At 47.5% G+C, this 24,120-nt stretch overlaps 1 protein-coding gene across 1 annotated transcript in view; it reads right to left on the bottom strand.

Annotated features, from left to right (window-relative positions):
• Positions 1 to 24,120, bottom strand: part of ADGRG4 (adhesion G protein-coupled receptor G4) — a 1,724,535-nt gene that overhangs the window by 1,267,997 nt on the left and 432,418 nt on the right. Inside the window, exons 6-7 of the mRNA XM_085607949.1 lie at positions 18,054 to 18,545; positions 15,618 to 15,893 (exon numbers count right to left, since the gene is read on the bottom strand). Coding sequence (XP_085464075.1) covers positions 15,618 to 15,893; positions 18,054 to 18,545 — 768 coding nt within the window. The remainder of the gene's footprint in view (positions 1 to 15,617; positions 15,894 to 18,053; positions 18,546 to 24,120) is intronic.

Genomic DNA, 24,120 nt, shown 5'->3' with positions numbered 1-24,120 from the left:
GATTGTGAGTCAGTGCATATTGTTGTTGTCTGGATGCCCTGTCCCTGTGACAGGAGACAGTGTTGACTGACTTACAGGGCATCCCAGTGCCATGGCATTGAACTTGCTATGAGTGAGCCTGCGTTGCGTTCTGGTGTGCACCATGCACCCCATTGTGGCCTTGCCCATCAGGACATGAGTACATCATAGTGTGTGTTGCGGGCAGGCATTCCAAGCATCTGAAATGAGTCTCTGCCCATCCCTTCATCCGGACACCTGTGCTGAGTCAGTCGCAAGAGATGTGCTGTGGGTATAGTGACATACTCCTACATGTTCACTTGCATGTACAACTAATGTGTGGGTGGTGCACATTGGGGTATTAGCATCCAACATGCAACAGACATATGTGTGCAAGTCAAGGAGGGATATGTGTGCCATGGTTGATGTTGGAAATGACAATTGTCTTATTCTAAACAGTGTTGGCACTTTGAGCTGTGTTCAGCTGATGATGCCAGGGCTTGCCCTGTGATGTGATGTACTCACTGTGGTGTGTGCAGTCGGTGCAGGTGACTGATGTTGTTCTGTTACTTCCTATTCCTATCCAGATACATCCACGGCCACAGGAGTGGACAGCTCCACGGAACAAGAGGAGCCACAGAGCCTTACAGGGACAGAAGGAGAGGAGTCAGGTGGACCCAGTGGCACGGAGGGCGATTTCAGCCACACAGAGGAGTCGTCAGCACCATCCCCCCCAGCTGAAGGCCACAGCAGCTCTGAGGATGACTCCCCTGTGGAGGCGGGTGTCAGCAGCCACCAAACCACAGCTAGTGAGGCTGTCTCCGCCACCGCCACCACCACCACCACCCCCCTCCCATCGGCTCCCATCCCAGAGGTCCCTGTGGGCTCCTGTGTTCGTGATCATGTCTCCTTTCTGCCAGGCACCGCGCCCCCTGCCCCTGTGTCCCCTGCTGCCCTGAGTGAGGAGTCTGTGGACTTACTTAGACAGATGCATGTGGGGCAGACATCGATGCTGAAGGTCCTCCATGCACACACAGGTCTGTTGACACAACTGGTGTCATTCATGGAGGGCATTTCCTCGGGCATGTCTGCCCTACAGAGGACCAAACAGTACGTGGCCTCCTCTCTGACGGCAGCAGTGTCCCTCCTCCAACAGTCCCACACCCCTCCTACCCCTGCAGCACCCACAATTCCTAGCACACTACCTGTCCAAAGCACAGAAACCCCCAAACCAAGGGCTAGACGTACACACAAGCAAGCGCAGGGGACTGATTCCACACTCACAGGAGCTGGTTTGCTGACACACACACAGTCATCCACAACCACTCCACAGTCCTCCGAGACCTCTCCCTCCCAGCCCCCTTCCCTTGCCTTACCTGCAACCCCATCCCCCCAGAAGCTCTTCCTCTGTGACCTTGGCCTCTTCCCACCGACCCAGCAGATCCTGATTACAAGGGGAAGAGGAAGTCCCCACACACAGAAGGGACTGCCCCTCACACCCGGACACCCTCCCCTAGGCGCACTCAGACCGAGATGCCCACCCGCAAGTCCCCCCGGCGCAAGAAGAGCAAGACCCCCCCGCCAGGACGCAGCTCCAAGGCAAAGTCTTCGTCCTCCATCCCCCAGGATACCACTCCAGAGGTTCCCCCGCCACTCCCTGCCCTGGGTTCCCCCACACACAGATACACCATCCCCAAAATGCTAAAGCCATCCCCCCCTAGCACTTGCTCCTCCACACCTGGTCAGACAGTTGCTGCCACTGATGTGGGGACCGTGTCACCACCCCCTGCCCTGCAGACCTCACCTGTCCCCGATTCCGCTCCCATGGATGTAGGCACTGCTTAGGAGTCCACGCCCACCCCGTCTGACTTGGGCACGGCAGTGGTGAGCCAATCCACTCCATCTGACCTGCCCACTGGAGTTGTGCCGGCACCCACCCCATCTGACTTGTGCCCCACAGTTGTGACATCCCCCACCACTTCAGTCATCTCCACTGCAGTTGCAAGTGTCTCGCCTGCATCCCCCACCTCTTCACTGCCTCCTTCTGCTGTGCCCTGATCCTGTCCCTGCGGTGCCTGGCCTGCCCCCATGTATGCCCCTCTGAGGGGATGACCCCGGTCCGTAGCAGTGCAGGCAAGCAAGGTGTGACAGTTGTCACTCTAGTTCACTCCTTGGCAATTTGACATGGACTGGCCATTGGCCTTTTGGCTGCACAGACGTTTCGAATTTCATATACTGAATTTGTGACTCTAGTTCACTCCTTGCCCTTTGGACATGGACTGGCCATTGGCCTTTTGTTGGAACAGACGTTTCACTTTTCATATGCTGAATAAAGCTTTTGACTTTGTCCCTGTGAACTTGATTTAGCTGTACATCATGTTGAGGTTGTTTTAGATGCCCTTGCACCTGTAATGCTTGGTTTACAATGTTGCATACTGATGTGTTGATGTGAGGTACTCCCTGTGGTCCATGAGATATGTATCCTATTCTGGTGGGTATCCATGTCATCCTTTGCAGCTACCTGGGTGTGTCTGGATCAACCATTTGTGTACATCTCTCTGTGAGCATTTAAGTGCCATGGTCACATCTGTGGCTTGCACCCCTGCACAAATGATGTGCTTCCCATTGTCCAAATTGTCACTTCCACATACTTCGTGCTCATCACTCCTGGCCCTACAGGTGTGGGCATCATTGGTATAGGAGCAACTGGGTCCTCTGTGCAACTTGCTGTACATATGTATTGAGTATGTGCAGATGACTTAAGGGAGACTCACGTACCTAGGCTGTTGTGACCAGAGCCTCCATTGTGCGGTAACTGATGGCTGACTGACCAAGTGTTCTGCAGACATGAGTGGGACTTGCGGTGAATATGTTTGGCACAGCTGAGCTCCCACAGGAGTTGTGTCCCCTCAAGTTAGTGTGTTGTCCAGTGACATGGCCTGGGCCCATGGTGTGTGTTGTATGTGCATGTGTGTGTGTCCACATCCCTGTTCATACACTGACAGTGTTCCCTTGATATGTTCGTGTTGTTGATGCTTGCTGAGTGGTACTGGGTTAATCCCACTACTTTTCCAATGGGCTACCAGATGTGTGGGTGCATGCCTCACTACTGTTATTGGTGTATTATCATTGTGATTTGTCACTTCTGAGTGTTGATGATGTTGTCAGACACAGATGGGACACAGTGAGGGTTCCTCAAGGCACTTGTTTGTTCGCAATATCATGTAGTTGTCCCTAGGTGGTAGTTTTCAGTGATTGAGACATTTGTATGTGTGTGTGACTGCTCCCACTTGTCGGGTTCACGGCAGCAATGCTGGCAGGTGTCAGCATGGGTGCCTTGTGTTCCTCCTTGGCATCTGCATAGTCCTGGAACAGTGGCAGGGATTGTGAAGGTCACATGAGCCATGTACCGCATACTGTGCAGTGCGTCTGTCATTCCCCAGGGTTGTAAACAGTCCTTGTGTGATGTGTGTGTGCACCTTAGTTCCTGCCAACATTCCTGTGTTTGTCATGTGGGCATGTGCAATGTCACCTGTTCATGTGGGCTTCACAGATACACATTGTTGCTGTTCAGGTGTGTGGTGTTGATGGTGGTCTGATGTGAATGTTTGCATGGATGGTCCCTTAGCTCCCGTTTGACCATGGATGAGGGGCCATGCTGAGTGATTTGTGTATGTGTGATGTACGTTTGTGGCAGAGGACACATGTCTGGGTTTCCCAGTTTGTACGACATCTGCCTTTGTCATCACAGTGGAGGTGTCATGCATGCTTGTGTCACACAATGTCTTGTCCCTGGGGACTGTGCTGTTGTGTGTCAGTCTCTTGCTGTGTTAGTTGGTGTTCATTCCTGCTAGTGTCACATGTGTCTGTTGTGCTCCCTCTCATCTCCCAACGCCTGATTGCCCACTGAGGGTGTCCCAATGATGGTTTACTTTTTTATGGCACTGTGTCCACATCTGTGTCACTGTGGTTCAGCCCCTCTCATGTGTTGTGTAGTTGCCTGTGGATACTGTGACACACACACACACATGTTGTGTCCGATGTGCAGTGTGAGTTTCCCTGTTTGTGTTTGTGCATCTGCACCAGTGCATTGGTATTGCTGTTGTGGGCCTTTGTCTGGATGCTATTTCTGTGATTTTGCATGCTGTCCCTGTGAGTCATTTCACATCATTGTGCACATTCATCCTGGTTGTTGGGTGCCATTGCTGGTATGGAATGTGAGTTAGTGAGCTGACACCTACAGTCTACACATGTTGTTTTGGTTGGTGTGTCTATTTTCGAGATGTGTGCATGCTTGGTGATGGTCACTTCAGCTGTTGTGTCATTGTACGCTGTGTGCATTGTCAGCCCCCATGTGTGGTGCTTGTCTGCACATGGCCGAGAGTGTTATGTTTTCACAGCACAACACATCTCTGCGTGTATGGGACACAACCACTATTTTCCACCAGAAGTGTTTGATGTGTTGGGAGTAGGAATCATACATGCTGTTTGTTATTTGCAGCTTTTACCATGATGACACTTACCTTTTGGTCACTGTGTTGAGGGGGTTTGGTCCCCATCACCACAATGCTACACATCTGCTGCATTTTGTGAGCCCCCACTTGACTTCTGTTCTACACAGTGATGGGGTGTTCTTTTTACATTGCCACAGTGCTATGGTGATGCTTGCCTTGTGTATGTCACACTCATGTGTTGGTCACACATGGGCTGTTACTTACATTGTATGCTCGTAGCCATATTCACTGTTGTGGGCATTTGTCACAGACTACACACTGTTGTCATGATGTCGTGGGGGATGTGTTTTGCGGGCATACCTGATGTTTGCGTATGCTGGATGTGTTGCGCGTCACCCATCCTATGGCTGGGGGTGGCAGAGGTAATGGCCAACAGGTCCCCTGTGAGTGGGGGTGGCAGGGGTGATGGGAAACATAAGCCCTGTGAGTGGGGTTGGCAGGGGTGATGGGAAACATAAGCCCTGTGAGTGGGGGTGGCAGGGGTGATGGGCAACAAGTCCCCTGTGAGTGGGGGTGGCAGGGGTGATGGGTAACAGGCCCCCTATGGGTGTGGGTGGCAGGGGTGATGGGCAACATAAGCCCTGTGAGTGGGGGTGGCAGGGGTGATGGGCAACAGTTCCCCTGTGAGTGGGGGTGGCTGGGGTGATGGGAAACATAAGCCCTGTGAGTGTGGGTTGCAGGGGTGATGGGTAACATAAGCCCTGTGAGTGGGGGTGGCAGGGGTGATGGGCAACAGGTCCCCTGTGAGTTGGGGTGGCAGGGTGATGGGCAACAGGCCCCCTATGGGTGTGGGTGGCAGGGGTGATGGGCAACATAAGCCCTGTCAGTGGGGGGCAGGGGTGATTGGCAACATAAGTCCTGTGAGTGGGGGTGGCAGGGGTGATGGGCAACAGGTCCCCTGTGAGTGGGGGTGGCAAGGGTGATGGGAAACATAAGCCCTGTGAGTGGGGGTGGCAGGGGTGATGGGCAACAGGTCCCCTGTGAGTGGGGGTGGCAGGGGTGATGGGCAACAGGTCCACTGTGAGTGGGGGTGGCAGGGGTGATGGGCAACAGGCCCCCTATGGGTGGGGGTGTTAGTGGTGCTGGCCAGGCAACCCCTATGGTGGGCTGTTGTTAGTGGCCAGGATATGTATTCCCTGCGTGTGTGTGCCATTTTGCGTGTACGTTTTGTTTGTTTGTGTTGTAGGTGTCTGACTTACCATCTGCGCCGTCTGCGTCAGTCCCTGATCCTGTCATAGATGTAGAGTACTGGTATGACCTGCGCGATGGGATTCATGATGTGTTCGTGTCGTACACGCTGCTTGTTGCTCCGTCTCGTACCCACTGCAAGCTGTTCCGTCTCGTAGCCGTGTATTGATTTGTGGCGCGAATTGTAGCTGATATGCTTGTTTTCCGGATGCTGTGACGTGCTGTACGTGATGACCCATCCGGTGCGTAGGAAGTACGCATCGTACTTGTCATGCCGGAAACTGCTATGGATACTGCTTCCGGGTGACACGGTTCCTCTTTGGGAGTTACGGCTCGGACGGAGAATGGGTCTTGATTCACAGCCTACGTGTCGGTCGTGTTTTTGGCAGTTATGCGCATCGTGCTTCCTATACAGGACGGACCGGCTCCGGGTACGTGTCGGTCGCAGGGTAAGGCTACAGACAGCTGTCCGACCGGCCATCGGAATCGGCCCCTTAAAAGAACTCACCTGCATTGTAAAGAACTGTGATGCATACAAGGCGAAAAAAGTACCTGCGATGTTATGACTCCCGATGTAGTACCTCCAAGGTATCAATAGTAGACCATAACTTTTCATATTTCCACCCTGGCCATACAAAGCAGATTCTCAGTCATAACTTTTCACTGTAAATATACTAGGAAGGAGCAGGGTGCAAAATAATAGGAAAAAGAATGTAGTAGGGATAGATGCCATCCCCTTTTTGGAAAATTTTAGGCGTTGTGAAATTACATGACCATATTTTTGAACTGCCTCTAAAACTAATGGCTTTTAGCTGTTAGTCTTTAGTGAAATTGTACTGAAATATGTGCTGTATACTCCCAATACCCATAGAAAGCCAATGTATGTGAACATTGTGCTGCAAAATGTAAAGTTAATATGTAAGAATCTGTCCCTTAAAAAACATACTGTAGAGCCACCAGATTCCCATTTTAACATTTCGGCAGGGTATTTATACTCCTCTACTTACATGGTTGTCAGTGCTCCAGGATCACTTATGATTCCACACTCAAGCTCACTTGTATTTAATAATCCAATTGTCTCTATATATATATTACCTACTGCCTGTCGCCAGTAGGTAGTTTTAGTTAGGATGTAGTTTCCATAGGAAGAACATTTTTTGATTTGCCAATAATTTTGCCGTTGTTTGATGAATCCTAGCGAAATTTTCAAAACTAGCTCAATGCTTAGCTGCCGACTTGAACATTTTGGGGTGATCCATCAAGCGGGGCCAAGAAAAAGAGGGAGTCCCAAAACACTTTTTCCCCATGTTAATTTGCATCTGAAACTTTAGACAAGGCTACAGCCCAAACTACTGAACAGAATTACACCAGATTTGGCAGAAAGGTATCTGTTGGTCCATAAAGCAACCTTTTTGAGAAATGGTGTAAATCCGTTCAGTAGTTGCAGAGAAATTTAAAGGTTATTAAGATATACAGCTGGGGACACAGAGGATCCGCAAACCCACTCGAGATCTCATGAGGAGACTCGATTGGTTGGCAACATTTCAAACCAGGAAGTGTTGGCAGCCATCTTGCGACTCAGTTGAATCGAGTCACAGGAAAAAACATTAAAAAAAAGAAAAGAGGAGGAGGGTAGAAACACCCTGACCCACTAGGCCTCTTGGGGGGGGGGGGAGCTGAAAATGTAAAAAACAAAATATAGCACAGGCTCCAGTGCTTCATTTTGTTTCAGATCGGCCCCCGGATGGCCCAGGTCCCTGGTATATGCTAATTATATGTAGGAGCAGTGCACAGGCTCCCCTCCTAAGAGCCTTTAAGCCCCGGGGACCACCACCTCCCAAGGGCATATTGATTAATTTATGTAAGGCTGCCATCTTCCCAGGTCGCAGCACGGGACCACCACCTCCCCTGGGCAAAGGGCTATAATTAAAGTTAGTGGCTGCGTAGCCCCCTGCAGCCCCGGGAACCATCACCTCTATGGGGCTAAATTAAATATTAATGCATGGGGGCTCAGGCCCCCCTGCAGTGCCGGGGACCGCGACCTCCCTGGGGCACATAGTTTTAATTAAAGTGCAAGCAACGTAGCCACCCACAGCCCCTGGGACCACCACCTCCCCAGGGCTGTGTTCTGCAATGGAGGAGGCGGCACAGCCCCCCTCCTGGAGCCACAGATGGCCCTGGGGATTGCTACCCCCCAGGGCCAGCTCCTGTTACCTCTGAGGTGCCCACTCTTGGGCAGTAGCTGTTTGCTATAGCTTGTCGAGAGCTTTACCGCTCCTGCCAAGTCATAGCAAACTGTGCTCGCTTTCAGCAAGCGAGTGCATTGAAATGCTCTTGCTTGCTGAAAACAAGCACAATTACTTTGACAGTGAGGGAGCTGCATGTTAGCAGCTCCCTCTGTGTTAAAGCAATGCTGGCTCCCACAGGAGGCTGGGAGCAAGCAGGGACCATGGGTGCTTTGAGTCTCTCTCTGCAGTCCCCAACTCTATAATGTGGGGCCCTGGGTGGGACCAGGGCACCCACACTAGAGGTCGAGCCCTGGGGGATGGGGTCCCCTGGGCCTAAATCAGCCCAGAGAGAGGCCCCCCTCCTCTTTCCGATAAGGCCTGGCCCCAGGGACCATGCGACCCCCCTCCCTTAATATAATTTAAAAAATGATTTTTTTATAAAAAGCAGGTCTGGCAAGTCACTTGAGGCCCGCCCCCTTTTAGCACCACTCTGCAAAAGCACCTTGTGACGCACTTCTGGTTGGGGGATGAAGTCCCCTAGGCTCCAGAGGGTCCGCGGTGGCCAACATGCCCTCCTGTTACCTCCAGTAAGTCTCACAGAGCGTGATTGCTGAGAGGACTTTGGAGGCCATGCCCTCTTTCTCCACACACTGCAAACGCATCTCCTGGTGCACTGCTGATGGGAGGATGAAGTCCCCCATGGCTACAAAGGGTCCTATGTCAGCAACAAGCCCTCCTCTTACCTCGAGTAAGTCCCGCACACCGAGATTGCTGAGAGGACTTTGTAGGCCACAACCCTTTCTCCACCAATCTGCAAACATGCCTCCTGACGCACTTCTGTTTGGGGGATAAAGTCCCCTTAGCTCCAGAGAGTCCCTGGGGGCCAACAAGCCCTCCTGTTACCTACAATAAGTCCCACAGACCGTGATTGCTGATCAGTTTTTAGAGGCCATGCCGCCTTCCTGCACCACTAGCGCACTGCTGGTTGGAAGATGAAGTCCTTTTGGATGCTGAGGATACTTGGGGCCCTCCTGTTACTTCCAGTAAGTCCAACATAGCAGGATTCCTGGTCAAAGGCCCCACCCCATTTCTCCACCACTCTGCAAACACGACTACTAGTTAAAAACCCACAGAAACCCACTTAAGAAACCAAAGTTTACAGGAACGTTTTAGTTAGGAAATAAAATTTGAAAAACCTTCCAAATTCACTTAAAAAACCAAAGGTTACAGTAAAGTTATAGCTAGGAAATAAAATGTAAAAAAACGTAGAAATTCACTGAAAAAACCAAGGGTTACCGGGACGTTATAGTTGGTCTCAGATTTCACTCATACAAAACCAGTGAAATTCGGCAGTTATAGTTACCCGAGCTAACTGTAATTTACGCAATGCACTGGTTATTACCTCAAATATTACATCACTCATAACATGGTCAGTGACATCACTGATGACATCTCAAATGACATCAACGATGACATCTCTGATGACATTATGCACAGAACCACTCACACATCCACTCTCACCCCTATACAACCTGTTGTATGCCCAGTCACGCACCCACACAAGCACTCACACACCCATTCGCAGACCCATACCAGTACTCACACACCCATTCACTCTTCCATAGAGTCACTCACACACCCACTTACTCACTTGTACAGCCAATCATGCCCCTTTGCTTCTAACCCAGCTAATCCGATATTTCAGCAAGATAATATGAAGCTCGCCTTTGTAAATTGCAGGTCCCTCGCTAAGCATAAAATCGAAATCTATGATTTCCTCACTGACTATCAGCCTGACGTCATGTTTCTCTCTGAAACCCGGCTTAGTGAGGACTCTGCCCCCAACATACTAGAAGCACTCCCCAATGACTATGGCATGCTTAGACAAGATCGCCTTCTAAGGCGCAGAGGTGGAATAGCCATCATTTTTTGCCTATCACTTAACTGCACTTTGGAAAAAGTCGAAATAGAAAGTGCCGAAGCAGCCCACTTCACCCTGAAGAGGGCAAATGACTCTATTATGAGCGGTCTTTTAATTTACTCCCCACCTGGGCTGCCCACCGATTTCACAACAAATCTTGTGTAATTGGCCACGCAACTTGCCCTTCAATACACTAACTTTATGGTTCTGGATGACCTAAACCTTCATATGGAGGATCACCTGAAGACTGAGGCTCAAGCCTTACGCAAAGAACTAGCCAGCTTACAATTAGAACTTAAATCTATGGTGCCAACACACCGTGCGGGCCATTTGCTGGATCCCATCTTCTCGAATCATCCGGGGTTGGTGGTTCAGACACGAACCCCCATCCCATGGTCCGATCACCACCTCACAGTATTCCATATCCCCCTACCTAAACCACGACCCACGAAAAAAAGTGACTCTGCTTTTCCACGTAGGAAATGGGTCAGGATCAATTGTGAGAGTTTCTCCAGCGCGCTACAGAAAAATCCACCTCTACTAAGTAACAACATTAATACGGCCAACGCTTCAGTAGAGAAGTGGATCACATAAGCACTTGATGAGGGAGTACCCTGGACCACTAAGATTCTGAAGAGAGGGCCTAAATCAGCGCCCTGGTACAATGAAAAGCTTTGAATCGCTAAACGAGGCTGTAAGCGCCTAGAACGTAAATGGAGGGTAGCCTTCTCTAAAGAATCTAAGGAAGCTTATAAGACAGCACAAAACAAGTTCCGTTCGCTACTAAACAATAGGCGCACAGTGTATTATAAGGAGAAAATAGAAATGGCAGAAAATCGATTCAAGGAACTGTTTGCTACTCTTAAAGAGATTTCATTTTTTGAGAGGACACTGATCACACCTATCATCTCTGAGGAGCAGTGCAATCTAATTGCCGATTTCTTTCTACAAAAAATATCTAGTATATACAACTCCTTCCCTGAGGAAGCCCGCAATGGCCCTACCAGACAATAAGAGAAACCTATTGAGCTGGTGTTTATTCACCCGGGGGAATTCCGATTCCCCCCACAATAGAACTCAAGGAAGTGGCCGTAAAAATTAAATCTGGTTCCCCTGCCAATCCAGCTGCACCTAGTAAAATAAGGGAGGGCATAGAACTGATACTACCCTTCGTGCAACAACTAATAGACGCATCTTTTAAATGTGGGGAGGTCCCTAGGTCATGGAAGCATGCGATTGTCATACCTTTAAAGTAAAAACCCTCAGCTAATCCTGAGCTGTCGGACAATCTCCGTCCCATCTCTCTTCTCCCCTACATCTTTAAAATCGCAGAGAAGGTTGTGAATAAACAATTGGTGGCTCATATCAACATACACAATCTTCTACACCCTACACGATCAAGTTTTAGAGCATCATTTTCAACTGAGTCAGCACTCCTCTTTGCAACAGAATCTATATGGAGACGGGTGGACGCCGGTCAGATGGTTGCCCTGGTCCTGCTGGACCTAAGTGCCACCTTCGATACGGTATCCCACAAACTACTACTTCAGCGTCTCCAGGTGTGCGGATTGGATGGGGTAGCACTAAAGTGGATGCAGTCCTTTTTAGAGGACGGTAGTTTCCAGGTTACACAGCACCCTTATCGATCCAAAACTCTGCCACTCCTCCAAGGGGTTCCACAGGGCTTTATCTTGAGCCCCATCCTCTTTAATCTGTATATCGGCCCGCTGGCAGATATTATGGACAAATACAAGATCTCTATGGTGTCATATGCGGACGACACCCAGCTTGTGGTGACCCTTGCTCAAGAATCTAGTGAGTCAGCGATACAGTTCTCTTCCTGTCTAAATGATCTGGCCTCATGGATGTCAAACAACTGTCTAAAATTGAAAGGTAGTAAGATGGAGATCATGATCATTGGGAAATCTCCCTCCATTTGGGGCTCAGCGTGGTGGACCCAGAGGCTGGGGTCTGTCACCACGCCTAAAACAGAGGTAAAAAATCCTGGAGTGTGGCTCGATTCAAAACTATCTTTTGAGTCCCACACTAGAAAGGTAGCAGGGAGATGCTTTGGCACCCTCAAGATGCTAAGGAAAACCTTAGACATCCTCCCCATATCAGAAAGTAACAATATAGTCCACGCCCTGGTGACCTCGCAGCTGGTCTACGGGAATGTCCTATCCCTGGGTGCGCCAAAATGTTGCCTGCAACGCCTTCAACTAATTCAGAACTCGGCGGCACGCCTAGTCCTTAATTTACCAAGGCGTGCTTCAATGACAAAAGCCCTTGACTCCCTTCACTGGCTGCCAGTTGGAAAGAGAATTCTTTTCAAAGCCCTGTGTTTCTGTCACCGGAGCTTACAGGAGAAAGGCTCCGGTTATCTGTGTAATTTTCTAACCCCTTATAATCCTAGTCGATCAGCAGCTCACCTGCTCAAAATACCGAATATAAATAGGGCAAGGATGGGAGCACGCTCATTTGGCTACCTGGCGGGCAAAAATTGGAACACACTCCGACCTCTGCTGCATGCAGGGAAATCGGAGTCCACCTTACCTAGAGGCCTGAAAACCTGGCTTAATCAGCTATAGTCCGGTTCTCCTTCTACTCTTGCTGAAACTGCTTCTTAGCGCGGGGACACACCTGCTGGTGTAGCCAGGCGCTCTGTAAATGATTCATTATCATTATTCTTATTATCATACAACCATTCACTCACCCATACAATCATTCATACAACCAGTCACTCACCTGTACAGCCAGTCACATAGCCACATACTCATCGATACAGAGACTCGCACGCCTGCTTATTTACATACACAGTCCCTTACACACCCACTCACTCACCCATACAGCCTCTGAACACAGTCACTCACTCACCCATACAAGCACTCACACATCTAGTCACTCGCCCATACCACCATTCATCCAGACACCTACTCTCCAATACTGCCACTCTCATACCAACTCAGTTAACCAAACAGCCACTCAAACAGCTACTCACTCACCCACACACCCACTTACACACACAGGGCCCGATTCACAGAACTAACTTAAGACAAAATCCTAAACTTACTACCATTTTGGTATTCACAGAAGGCACTTACTCATTTTGGTATTCACAGAAGGCACTTAGTCATTTCGGTATTCACAGAAGTTAGGAGTCCTAACTTTAGAACTCCTAAATGCCTTCTGTGAACACTGAAAGTCTTAAAGTTAGGAATTTTTCTCCGTTTAGGAGTAGTAAAGTTAGGACTCCTACCGAATTTCACTGGTTTTGTACGAGTGAAATCTGAGACCAACTATAACGTCCCTGTAACATGCAATTAAATATTAAATAAAAGGGTGCTAATGGCAAGCAGTGCGATGTGAAAAGGAGTAGAACCATACTAATTTACAAACACATCTGTTATTGAAAAGTGCTTTATGTTGGAGGGTTACAGTCAAAGTGTCTGTACTTTCTGGTACATTCAAAAGGTTGTTTTAGGAAAGTAGTTGCATTTTGATAGTGAAGTGTTGCAAAGATATTTTGCATTGTGACAGAGGAACTTTGTCTCACAGTACATATCTTTATTTTGTTAGTAAATTGCAGTGCTAAAGTTCCAAAAGAATAAGTGCCAGGGTCCAAACCTCTACTCAGCAACCCGTGGTTGGCAATATTAAATGTCAGCATGCCAAAAACCAAGTCTGCATGGTCTTGAATCCACTTCATGCCTCTTTAATCAACTACCAGACACTCCCTGCCCCTTCAGCTCTCTCTTCCAGGTTCTTCCTCTCTCCCTTTGTGGCTGTTTTTCCTTCAATCTCTTCCTTCTTGTTTTTGTTGGGTGTTTTTCCCTTTCCTGCTCTCTGTAAAAGTTTGTTGAGGAAAAATAAGTGCAGCTCCCCACAAATGAATGCTGGTGGGCCCCAATGGCAACCACCAGCTCACATTAAGCACTGGGGCATTCCAAAAATGTGAACTTGTTTATAATTGGTCACTTTCTTTACCGAACTGCGCAGAGGCCCCAAGTAATTTCCTGCACTTTGGTTGCTGTCTCCAGTGTTACACCCACTGTCTTCTACCTTTACATCTAACTCTAGTATTACCCTTCAAAAACACACCAGCTTGAATGAACCCATCTCATGTTTTCTAAAGACAAACTTCAGCAAGGTAACACTTTTACTCTCTATCAGATTTACCTTTTGACAATAAATACCAAATGGCATTGTTCATGTCGATAACTGCATATTAGAAGTATCAGGCTTTGGCAATGGCAGTGGATTATCCACATCACTGGTTCTTCTAAAAAGATATTGCATTGTACAGGACTGGTTCTTCTCAAAAGATCTCACATTGTACAGGTGGACTATAATGTACTTTTCTGCAAATACATTTGATTCATATGACTTTGATGCGCACCATGATCTCGTAGCTATATGAAATATTGACAGAGTGGAGATCTTGTATTGCATTTTGCCTATTTGGAGGGGTGCATCATAATCACGTTTGGAGAGCACCTGCATACAATCGTGTCTTGTGTAAATGTGAGAGTAGGAATTGTGAACCGTGTTAATGTATCTACGTAACATATTTTAGCTTAGTCACAAGTTGTATGGAGAATGAACGTAGGAAATGAATGTAACTAGCAGAAAATGTTAACATGGAGAAACCGTGTTGTGAAGTTTGACATTACTCATGTACTAAATGTGTTTAATAATAATACTTTCTATAATTTGGTAAATGTGCTAGTCAAGATGAAATATAGTTATGCAACTCGTAATGTTTAAATAATATGTTCTTATGTTAGCTAAAGCTGTAGGCACGAAACGCAACCCCTGACAACTCTCGCTTAATGATTAATTTTCTTAATTTCATGTTCACTGTGGAAGCTGTTCTTTCTCGCGTTTCGTATTGCTGGTGGCAAAATATTGTCTTTGTTTTAGCAGCCTCGCAAGGAGAAGAAGTTACAATTGTATGACTTGGAGTTGATAGAGGTAAGAAGTTGGTTTCACACAGGTGAAGGCACTAGAACCAAGGATGAATTTTTGCAAAGGATGTACATGGAGAACACCCTGGAAAAGTGTGTTCAGGACTGTGCCCATTGTGGAGTATGTGTGAGAGGTGCACTATGGGAATTCTACCTGTGGATAACTGGTTGTTGGAATTAGGGATAGGGCCCCCACATCTTCTTTACCTTTGAAGAGGGAGTATCTCAGACCGAGCTCTTCCTCTTTTGAAAGTGGCTTTATGCTGCTTGACCTGTCTCAACGGTGGTGAGACTTCTTAGGAAGACTCCACGATTGACATCTTTCATCCTGATTCTAAATGCCATATTAGCGATAGAGTAGGAATAGATTTAAATGCTCTTCATTCATCAACCCTCGAAGCAGGGAAATTTGGACTCCTGCTTCTTGATTGTCTGTATCCTCCTTTTCGAGTTAATAGTTTTGCTCATGTTGCACTGCCTGAATTGGGTGCCCAGATTTGGCTTCATGCTGTTTCCTTTGTATTTTTATACACTTGTGTTGAGACATTTATGTTCAGTTATTTTTGGCTTTGTAATAAATCAAACTAACCTTCCTTAATTTTTCTTTGGCTATTATGTATCAGGGAACGGTGTTTCTAAATTGACTGTGATCTAATGATTTTCTCCTTTTCACAATTTCATGCTGCTTAAAAGACACATCGGAGTGTGTCTCTAGAAAAGTTGACGGATGTCTAAACTGACCTTTCAATATTAAATACCATGATTCACCCACACAACCTATATACACTTTCATAGTTTAAAGTACCTTCATGTGTTGCAGTAGACACAGTAGGCTTTAGTGTGGAGGTTGCCTGAGTATGATGAGGATTCTCAACATGTGTTGATGATGATACTGCAAGGGTATTGTTTGAGACATTTGCTGTAGTCCTTCCAGCATTCGTTGTGGTGCCGACATGTTGGGATGCATATGCTTCCGAGGTAGTCCCATTTGTGGAACTAGTTCTGTATACAGCGGAGGTCTCATTTGATTGAAACACTGTCGTGACAGCAGACCCAGCTGTGCTCTCAACTGATCCATTTGCTAGGGAATAAGCAAAATTCTTTTTTTAATAAAAATAAATAAAGCAGCAAAGCAACAAATGCAGAGGCAGATGGGACGTTAGTGTGTAATGAGATTATCTGTATCAATTATATCTCATCAACACAAGTCTACAGTGTATTTTCAGATGTTGCCCCAGCCCTAAAATGACAACAGGATTCTCTGGTACAGCAACACGCATGCATTAAGCCAGTTAAAAGATCAATAAAAATAAAGGGTCGGCTCCTTCGAAGCAAACTGGCCACAATTTGTGCTCTCAGGGATGTGTTGAAAGCATTTCAAACACTTTACTTTTCAGAAATTACTTGAATAATAATTTGCTCAGACCACTTGAAATATGTGCTTGGACAAGCATACCCCTTTCATATGAGACCATGGAGACGCACCATTTATCCAGGATTGACTCCAACCTACTTCACAAAAACAGTCAACATTCCCTTGCTGGGAACAACCTCAGAAAAACTTAACCAAACTCTATTCTAATACTCCGTGTACCTCCCTTGTTAACAAGAACACCGTAGGGTTACTAATGATTCTAGCTACTAGCTCAATGGCACATAAAGACACCATCCAAGAGCTAACTTATTTGACTGTATATAGACTAAGGGTGGGCGTAGTGGGCGTAGTGGGGCTACGTGAAGCAGCACGTAGTGTGCCCAAATCTACGCACACTACGCGCTTCGCGTAGCCCCACTACGTGCCACCCACCTCCCGCCCGCCCTTCTTTTAAATAATATAAGCAATGAAAAATAAATTAAAGTAAGTCGACTTACCCGTAAGCGCGGCGTCTCCGGGGCTCCCTCTTTCTGTTTCTGATTTCTTCTGGCAAATGCGCATGCGCAGACGCCCGCGCATGCGCATTTCTCGCGAGAAATGCGCATGCGCGGGTGTCCGCGCATGCGCATTTGCCAGAAGAAATCAGAAGCAGAAAGAGGGAGCCCCGGAGACGCCGCGCTTACGGGTAAGTCGACTTACTTTAATTTATTTTTCAATGCTTATATTATTAAAAGGAGGGCAGGCGGGAGGTGGGTGGCGGGTGGCAAGCAGCTACGCTTCGCCCTCGGCGTGTGCGTAGCGCTGCCCTGCTTCGCCTACTTCGGAAAGTGCGAAGCAGGCAGCGCTACGTACACTACGTGGGCGAAGCGTAGTGCTACGCCCGGGGTTAATATAGACCTCCATGCATCTGACATACTACCTTAGCTGTCTCCAGCCTCACACCTGTTTACCAACTTCTTTTATTTTATTTCATTTATTTCCCCTATATCCCTTCTTAACTACATCACTTTTAATAACAGAGACAAACCTGAAGAAGGTTTGTCGGTTGCTTTGCATCACATTTATGTTTTGAAAATCATTCGGAAATGGTACCACAGAAATATGACTGAAATGAGTGCAACAGCAACTTAAGAGCAGTGTCTTTAAAACTGGTATTACATCTCAGTATTCACTGCCTTGATGAATTATTCAAATTAGTGAATTTCATACATAGGATGAAGTCTAGGTCTGGGCGGAGTTCGCAGAGTTCCACTGTGACCAAAAAACTCTGTTACACTACGTGGAATTCTGCAAGCGGCAGTGTGCGTTTGGTCATGCTGTTTGCATCGATTTTCAGCGCCGGGTGTTTATTCTGTGCTGGAAAACCAGCGCGACCGGCACAATGCCTAGCGCAAGATGGCGCTGCATCTTTTTTTGCCACTCTAGTAAATTTTCTACCCGAGCAGCAGCTTTCTCAACGCGAACTAAATGTTTTTCAAAGCGAGATGTTCTAACCATCGTCAACAACCCGCGTTGATAAACCTGACTGCCTGCCGTGAGGTGGATTTTCCTCACTTGACGTTGGCGAGCGCAAGCGAGGAAAAAACTCTGCTCTGCTACCCAAATACGCAGAATGGAGTTTTTTGGAACTGTGTGAGCTCCGCGGAAAACCCTGCAAACTCCTCAAAGGGAGCAGAGTTCACCTCCCAGGCCTAATGTAGTCTAGTTAAGGCGTGTTAAATAGCAGTAATAATTTAATTTGTGCAATTATAACTTCCAGTGTCTCTCTTTTTTACCCAGTAAGTACTGTCAGTTACTAAGATTAGCTGTACACAGTAATACTTATCCTCAGTCACCTACACAACGTACACGCATTGTCAGATTTACCTTCTAGTGTTGTCGCAGACACAACAGGGTTTGATGTGGTGCTCGTTTGACTAGGAGGAGAAGTTTCCTTAACATGTGTTGATGGTGTGGTCAGGATATTGCTTGGGTCATTTGCTGTAAATTGCGATTCTTTCGGTGCAGTTTCCGATGAAAATGCTACGATTGGTTGTGATGATGGTTCAGTCGCACCATTTGGCTGCGTTGATGAAGTCGGCGTTGGTGTCTGGAAGTTTTGGGCTGTTGAGGTTAATTTGGAAGTTGTGTTAGTGTCCACAACTAGCTGTGTGGTTAATCTAGGCGTGGGTCCACTGGTAGACGTCAGAAAACTGGATGTAAAAGTGCCAGGCTCTTCAACATGCATAGTAGTACCAACTGGTCGAGATGTACACAATTCTGCTGTAGTCCTTCCAGCAGAAGGAGATACATGTGCAGCTGTGGTGCGCAGAACTGTAGCGGCAGTGGGAGCAGATGTGCTCTCAATTGTATCGTTAGCTGCGGAAACAAAAAGAAAATTCACTTTAAAGTAAAACAGCAAAACAAGAAAACCAAAGGCAGATGGAACATACATGTACTCCACGTCAATATCATTGTAGCATCGCGCTACAAAGAAGCACAAACACTTTTAATGGTTTACCAGGAGCTTTATTCACTAACCTCTTGTCCCTATCTGGTCCCTTCACTAACTTCCCTATCCCCTCGTAACTCCTCCTCTTCCCCTGACCCTCTGGCTCCGCCCTCCCCAGCTACTAGACTGCTGGCTCTATTACATCTCCCCTTTTCTTCATAAAATAACAGAGCAACAGTGCTCTAGTCCATCTCTTCGATGAGTCTCTTGGGTGGCTGGATATCGCGACGTGTCCGCAACGATGTGTTCCCAGTGGACACGCTCGGCACGGACTCACTCTGCTGACCTCTGCCCCCCGTATCACTAGGATCAGGTTCTTCAGGTGCTGAAGTGTCAGTCAGACTCACCTCAGGTCCTTTTGTGTCTCGCAGATACCTCTTGACGTGAGATATGTTCCAGGGGATTCTGCATCGTTCGGATTCCGCCGTCAGCATCGTGTCTTTGTGCTGAATAGTTGCTAATGGCTCGTCACGGACTTGGGGATTAGTTTTTCCCTGCTGCTCCTGGCTCGCACAGACATGATCACATTCATGCAAGGATGGAGACCTCGCCCTCCTCTTGGCCTTGGCATACGGTTTCAGTCTATCCTTGTCAGGCTTGTCAGGCCCAGCTATTTCCTGGTGCATGTGATTTGGCGATACCGCTTGCAGAGCACCTTCCCTTCTCAGGAACCGATTTCCCACTGTCCGCCCTAGCATGAGGGTCGCAGGACATTGTCCGGTGGTTGAGTGGGGAGTTGTTCTGTAGGCTCTGAGAGCTTCGTTCAGAGCTGCTTGCAGTTCTCCCCTCCCTGCAGTGACTTGCTGCAATGTCGTTTTGAGTGTAGTCACAAACCTTTCCATGGGGCCATTCGCTTGTGGCCAGAGTGGTGAAACTGTTCGGTGCTCAAAGTCCATGTATTTCGCGAAAGCACTGAACTCGTGACCATTGAATGGCGACCCATTGTCAGTTTTGACTTCCTTGGGAATACCCCATGTTGCAAATATCTCGTATAGCACCTTGAGGGTGCAGGAAGCACTTGTAGATGATGTTATTTGTGCAATGGGAAATTGTGAATATTCGTCAATGATGACGACCACATATGTTCCAGACTGCAGCGGTCCATGGAAGTCTAGGGTAACTTCTTGCCACGCTCCACTGGGTAGGGTGGTCATTTGTAGTGGTGCCGGTGGATCGCTTTTGCTAGTCGACTGACAGGGGTGGCAATCTTTCAAGATGGTGTCTTTGGCGGTGACTTCCTGAATGGCGTCCATGTACTTCCCATCAATCAATTGTTTGGATCCTGACGACGGCAGAGGGTGGCGGGACATGTAGTCAGTCGTGTTCTCCGCCTTCCCCGGTTTGGGAGGTGATTTGGGAGGCTTGCTAGCACAGTTCTTACTGTCATTGACTGTGAATAAGACTTCCACCAGATGAAGACGCTCCGCAGTGGGGAGGCTAAGTAGGCAGTCGGCTTCCGGCCCTTTGATGACGTGTATGACTGCCGGTATGGTGATGCCATCACGGGTGAGGATTGTGTGGAATTTACCCAGACAGGGGAGTGGTGTTTTGGACATCCACGTGAAAACACGGACCGGTGCGAAAGTTAGTGAGGGCTTCGGGACCATTTTCTCATATTCCGTACTTGGAATATAGTTCAGCGAGGCTCCGCTATCCCATATGAATTTGGTGTCGTGATTCCCCACTCTAATATCTAGGCGTGGATACTTCTTCAGTTGCTCAGGGTCCGCAATCAGGTTCAAGTGTTCCACCGTGTAGGTCGAGTCTTTGGAGGAAGATGATCTCGAGTCCCACGATGGGGATCGGCGTCCCCAACGTGACCTGCATGATTCCCGGCTGGAATGTGATGAGCCTGAGGACCGCACAAGTTCTCCTTGAACAGCTCGTACGTGATGTTTCCGAGTGTCTGAGCGGGACGACCTCGTCGGTTCACTCCGCCTGTGTCGGTGGTAGTCCCCACACATTGCCTCGAAGTGATTGGACCGCCCACATTTCCTGCACCGTTGGCCCATGGCCGGACAGGTGTCCACATGGGGGTAGTCACGGCCACACCGGTAACATCGCTTCGTCCTTTCTGTCTTCCAATCTCTTCGCCTGAGCTCCCTTCTCCCATCCTCCGGACGCCGTTGGTGAGACGACGTGCTATGCCTCCAGTTGTTCTCTGACGAATATTTCCTTCTGCCACTCGGGCATTCTTGCAAGCGGTGCGCTTGCTCATGGCTGATGTTGTGACCTGTTTCAATGGTGGCAGCGTGTTCCTCCGCTTGATCATATATGCGGGTCATGTCTTCAATCTCTTCTAACTCATGGGGTTTCCTCAGTAACCGCCGCCTAAGTGTCTCTGAGTGACAACCTGTTATAATTTGCGATTTGATGGCAGCGTCAGGCGAGAACGTTTCGAACTCGCAGTATCTCGACAGCCGTCGCAGCCTAGTGATGAATGCACCCATCGCCTCCTCCTTTCCTTGGCGTGCTTGATGGAATGTGTGGCGCTCATAATCTACATTTCTTTTGTGAAGGAATTTTTTGCTCAGTGCGTCATGTACTTTGTCATATGTCCCTGTTTCAGCAGGCGGAAGATCCTTTATTATTTTGCTTATTTCTCGGCCTGCGAGGTTGCGGAGAGCAATTAACTTTTCTTTGTCTTCCGTCACCTTGGATCCCTCAATATAGTCTTCAAAGTCCTCCAACCATTCTTGCCACTTGGGGCCCATGCTCCCTCCAGGGGTCACGGTCAGACATTCCGGAGCTCGCAGGTGTGATCCTCCCGCAACCATGGGCATCCGTTGTGGTGAGGTTGCCATCGCGTCGTCGTCCTCTTTCCGCTCCCTCTATGAGTCTTGTTTCTTGATGGGCTCTCGCCGATGTCTCCTTATCGATGCTTACTTGTTTGTGCTTGCCAATGCTTGCTGGCTCTTGTCACTGCTTGTTTATTTTCCTCTTGCCAATGCTTGTTTATTTCTTCATATCAATGCTTGTTTGTTGCACTTGCTAATGCTTGCTTGCTCTCGTCAATGCTTGTTTATTTTCCACTTGCCAATGCTTGTTTATGTCTTCATATCACTGCTTGCTTGTTTGTACTTGCCAATGCTTGCTTGCTCTCATCAATGCTTACTTATTTTCCACTTGCCAATGCTTGTTTATGTCCTCTTGCCAATGCTTGTTTGTTGCATTAGCCAATGCTTGCTTACTTGCTCTCGCCAATGCTTGTTTAGGCTCCTGTGTGCCTGACTCCAAGATGGCCGCTCTCCGAAAATCAAGGGATCTGTCTCGAGAGCCTGCCTGACTCCAAGATGGCCGCCGTCACTGCAGACACACGAGGCTTCTTCTCGTAACTCATTCAGCCCTCATCATTCTGGACTCACCAGCGGGCATCTGTGGCAGGTGGCACACCTCAAATTCTGCTCCTCCCTCGCAGCGACCACTCAGGTGAGGTCGGGGTGGGCTCCCGCCTTCGTCTGCAGCTTCCCGCTTTTCTGTCGCGCCGAGCATGCCAAAACTCACGCATCGGGCGTGAGATGAGCCGGCAACAACGATTTTCAGCTCCCGTTTTACCGCGCTCAACGGCGCTTGCTGGCAGGCTTCTAGAGACAGCGTCTCCAACGTCGAGGCACCTTTTCTTGGCTCTGGGACACGAGGCAGGGTCGGGGTGGGCTCCCGACTCCTGTATTCACCGGTGGTATTCGGATGACACGCGTCCAGCGTGGATCACACTGCAAGGTGATCGATCACTTCAGGCAGGTCCGATTCCTCACCACACTCCTGGGCTCTATAATGGCGTGGGCTTGTTTATCCCATCCTCGTCGCCAGTTGTAGCATCGCGCTACAAAGAAGCACAAACACTTTTAATGGTTTACCAGGAGCTTTATTCACTAACCTCTTGTCCCTATCTGGTCCCTTCACTAACTGCCCTATACCCTCGTAACTCCTCCTCTTGCCCTGACCCTCTGGCTCCGCCCTCCCCAGCTACTAGACTGCTGGCTATATTACAATCATTTGTACTGTAAAATGTCACTTTCTTAGAAGGCAATGATCCATAGATAATACCACAGTTTCTCAGTATGCAGAAATGCATTTTTCGTGTATTTTCCAACTTTCTCATACAAAGTCATGAGCATTCTCCTATATTTTTGGAAATGATCACACTTTGTCAAATGGCATTGAGTCTGCAGGTATTTCGACCCTTATCAACATGTTTAATTTCATACACATTAGTTCAACCACTGCAAATATATTTGGTCTTAAAAAACTAAATAAATTTGTGTTGGGTTTTTTCATAGTCAATAATAGCTGTGCCATTTCAGTACGGATCTTTCTTGACATTTGAATCCGTTCACCAATCATGGTAAAAACAGCTAATTTTACTCACAAAATAAATCTAATGACACAGAGGGTGTTTGTCAATTTTACTTTCATTGGTTTATGCTATTCGATGAGTACAGATACCAAACGTTAGAAAAATAATCGGGTGTCAGTATGTGCCTTTTCAGTGGGACCGGTCCTAAGTTTGCCCACTGCACAGGTGCAGGAAGTCGGACAAGGTGTTGTAGAACTGCATGGGGTGATACACGCTCCAACCTTTTCTGTAATAAGAGCTACTTTTGTTCAATTAAAATCATCCCGAGCTACTGATATCATTATTGTTGCAATAGTGAGCACATCAGACAAGATTACATTAATGTCCACCCCATGCAAGATTGCCAGCCATGATCACCTTGATACATCGCATAGGGGTTACTGCTGAAAGTAAACAATGCTTTATCAATTCGGAATGGCTCTAAAAGGTTAATACATGACAGCCATTGTTGTAATGCCTCTGTCACTAAGGTAATATTAGTAATACTTCTCTCCAACGCTGCATGATTTATCACTCAGACATCAGTTTTAAATATATTTTAGAAATTAAACCATTTTTCTCCAAACATCAGCTTATAGATTCTGAAAATATGGACATTTATGTCTCAAATACAGGATTTTTAATGTTGATATGTATCTATTAATTCAACAAAGTTTCTAATTAGCATGCTGCATACAGGAGAGGTACATATAGGTAGCTGGAGAGCTACCAGTAGAGCTACTCATTGGGGAAACCTATGTTAGACCACACAGTAAGGCAAACCTATGACAGTGTTTCAGGTTTTTTTTAAAAACTATTTATTAGCGCAAAATGTGTTCTTATTTCAAAAATTAACAAAGGGACGTATTTTGTGCTAAAATTTAGCACAAAATGGTGGGTTTACCTTGTGCATGATTTCTACAAAATATCACGTAATTGTGCAGAAGCAAATTATGTTAATTTCGCACCTCCTAAATATGACATACACACAGGTATTCTTCCAATGCACACAAAACCAGTCCTGGAGAAGCCATTTATCTAGCTATTTGTAACAGTAAAACTAATGCTTTTGCCAAAGCACTCGATTTGAAATGCTGGGTGCTGCT

Source organism: Triturus cristatus, chromosome 5_2, assembly GCF_964204655.1.
Source record: "Triturus cristatus chromosome 5_2, aTriCri1.1, whole genome shotgun sequence".
Lineage (NCBI taxonomy): Eukaryota > Metazoa > Chordata > Amphibia > Caudata > Salamandridae > Triturus > Triturus cristatus.
This window is presented reverse-complemented; position numbering and strand designations above follow the sequence as displayed.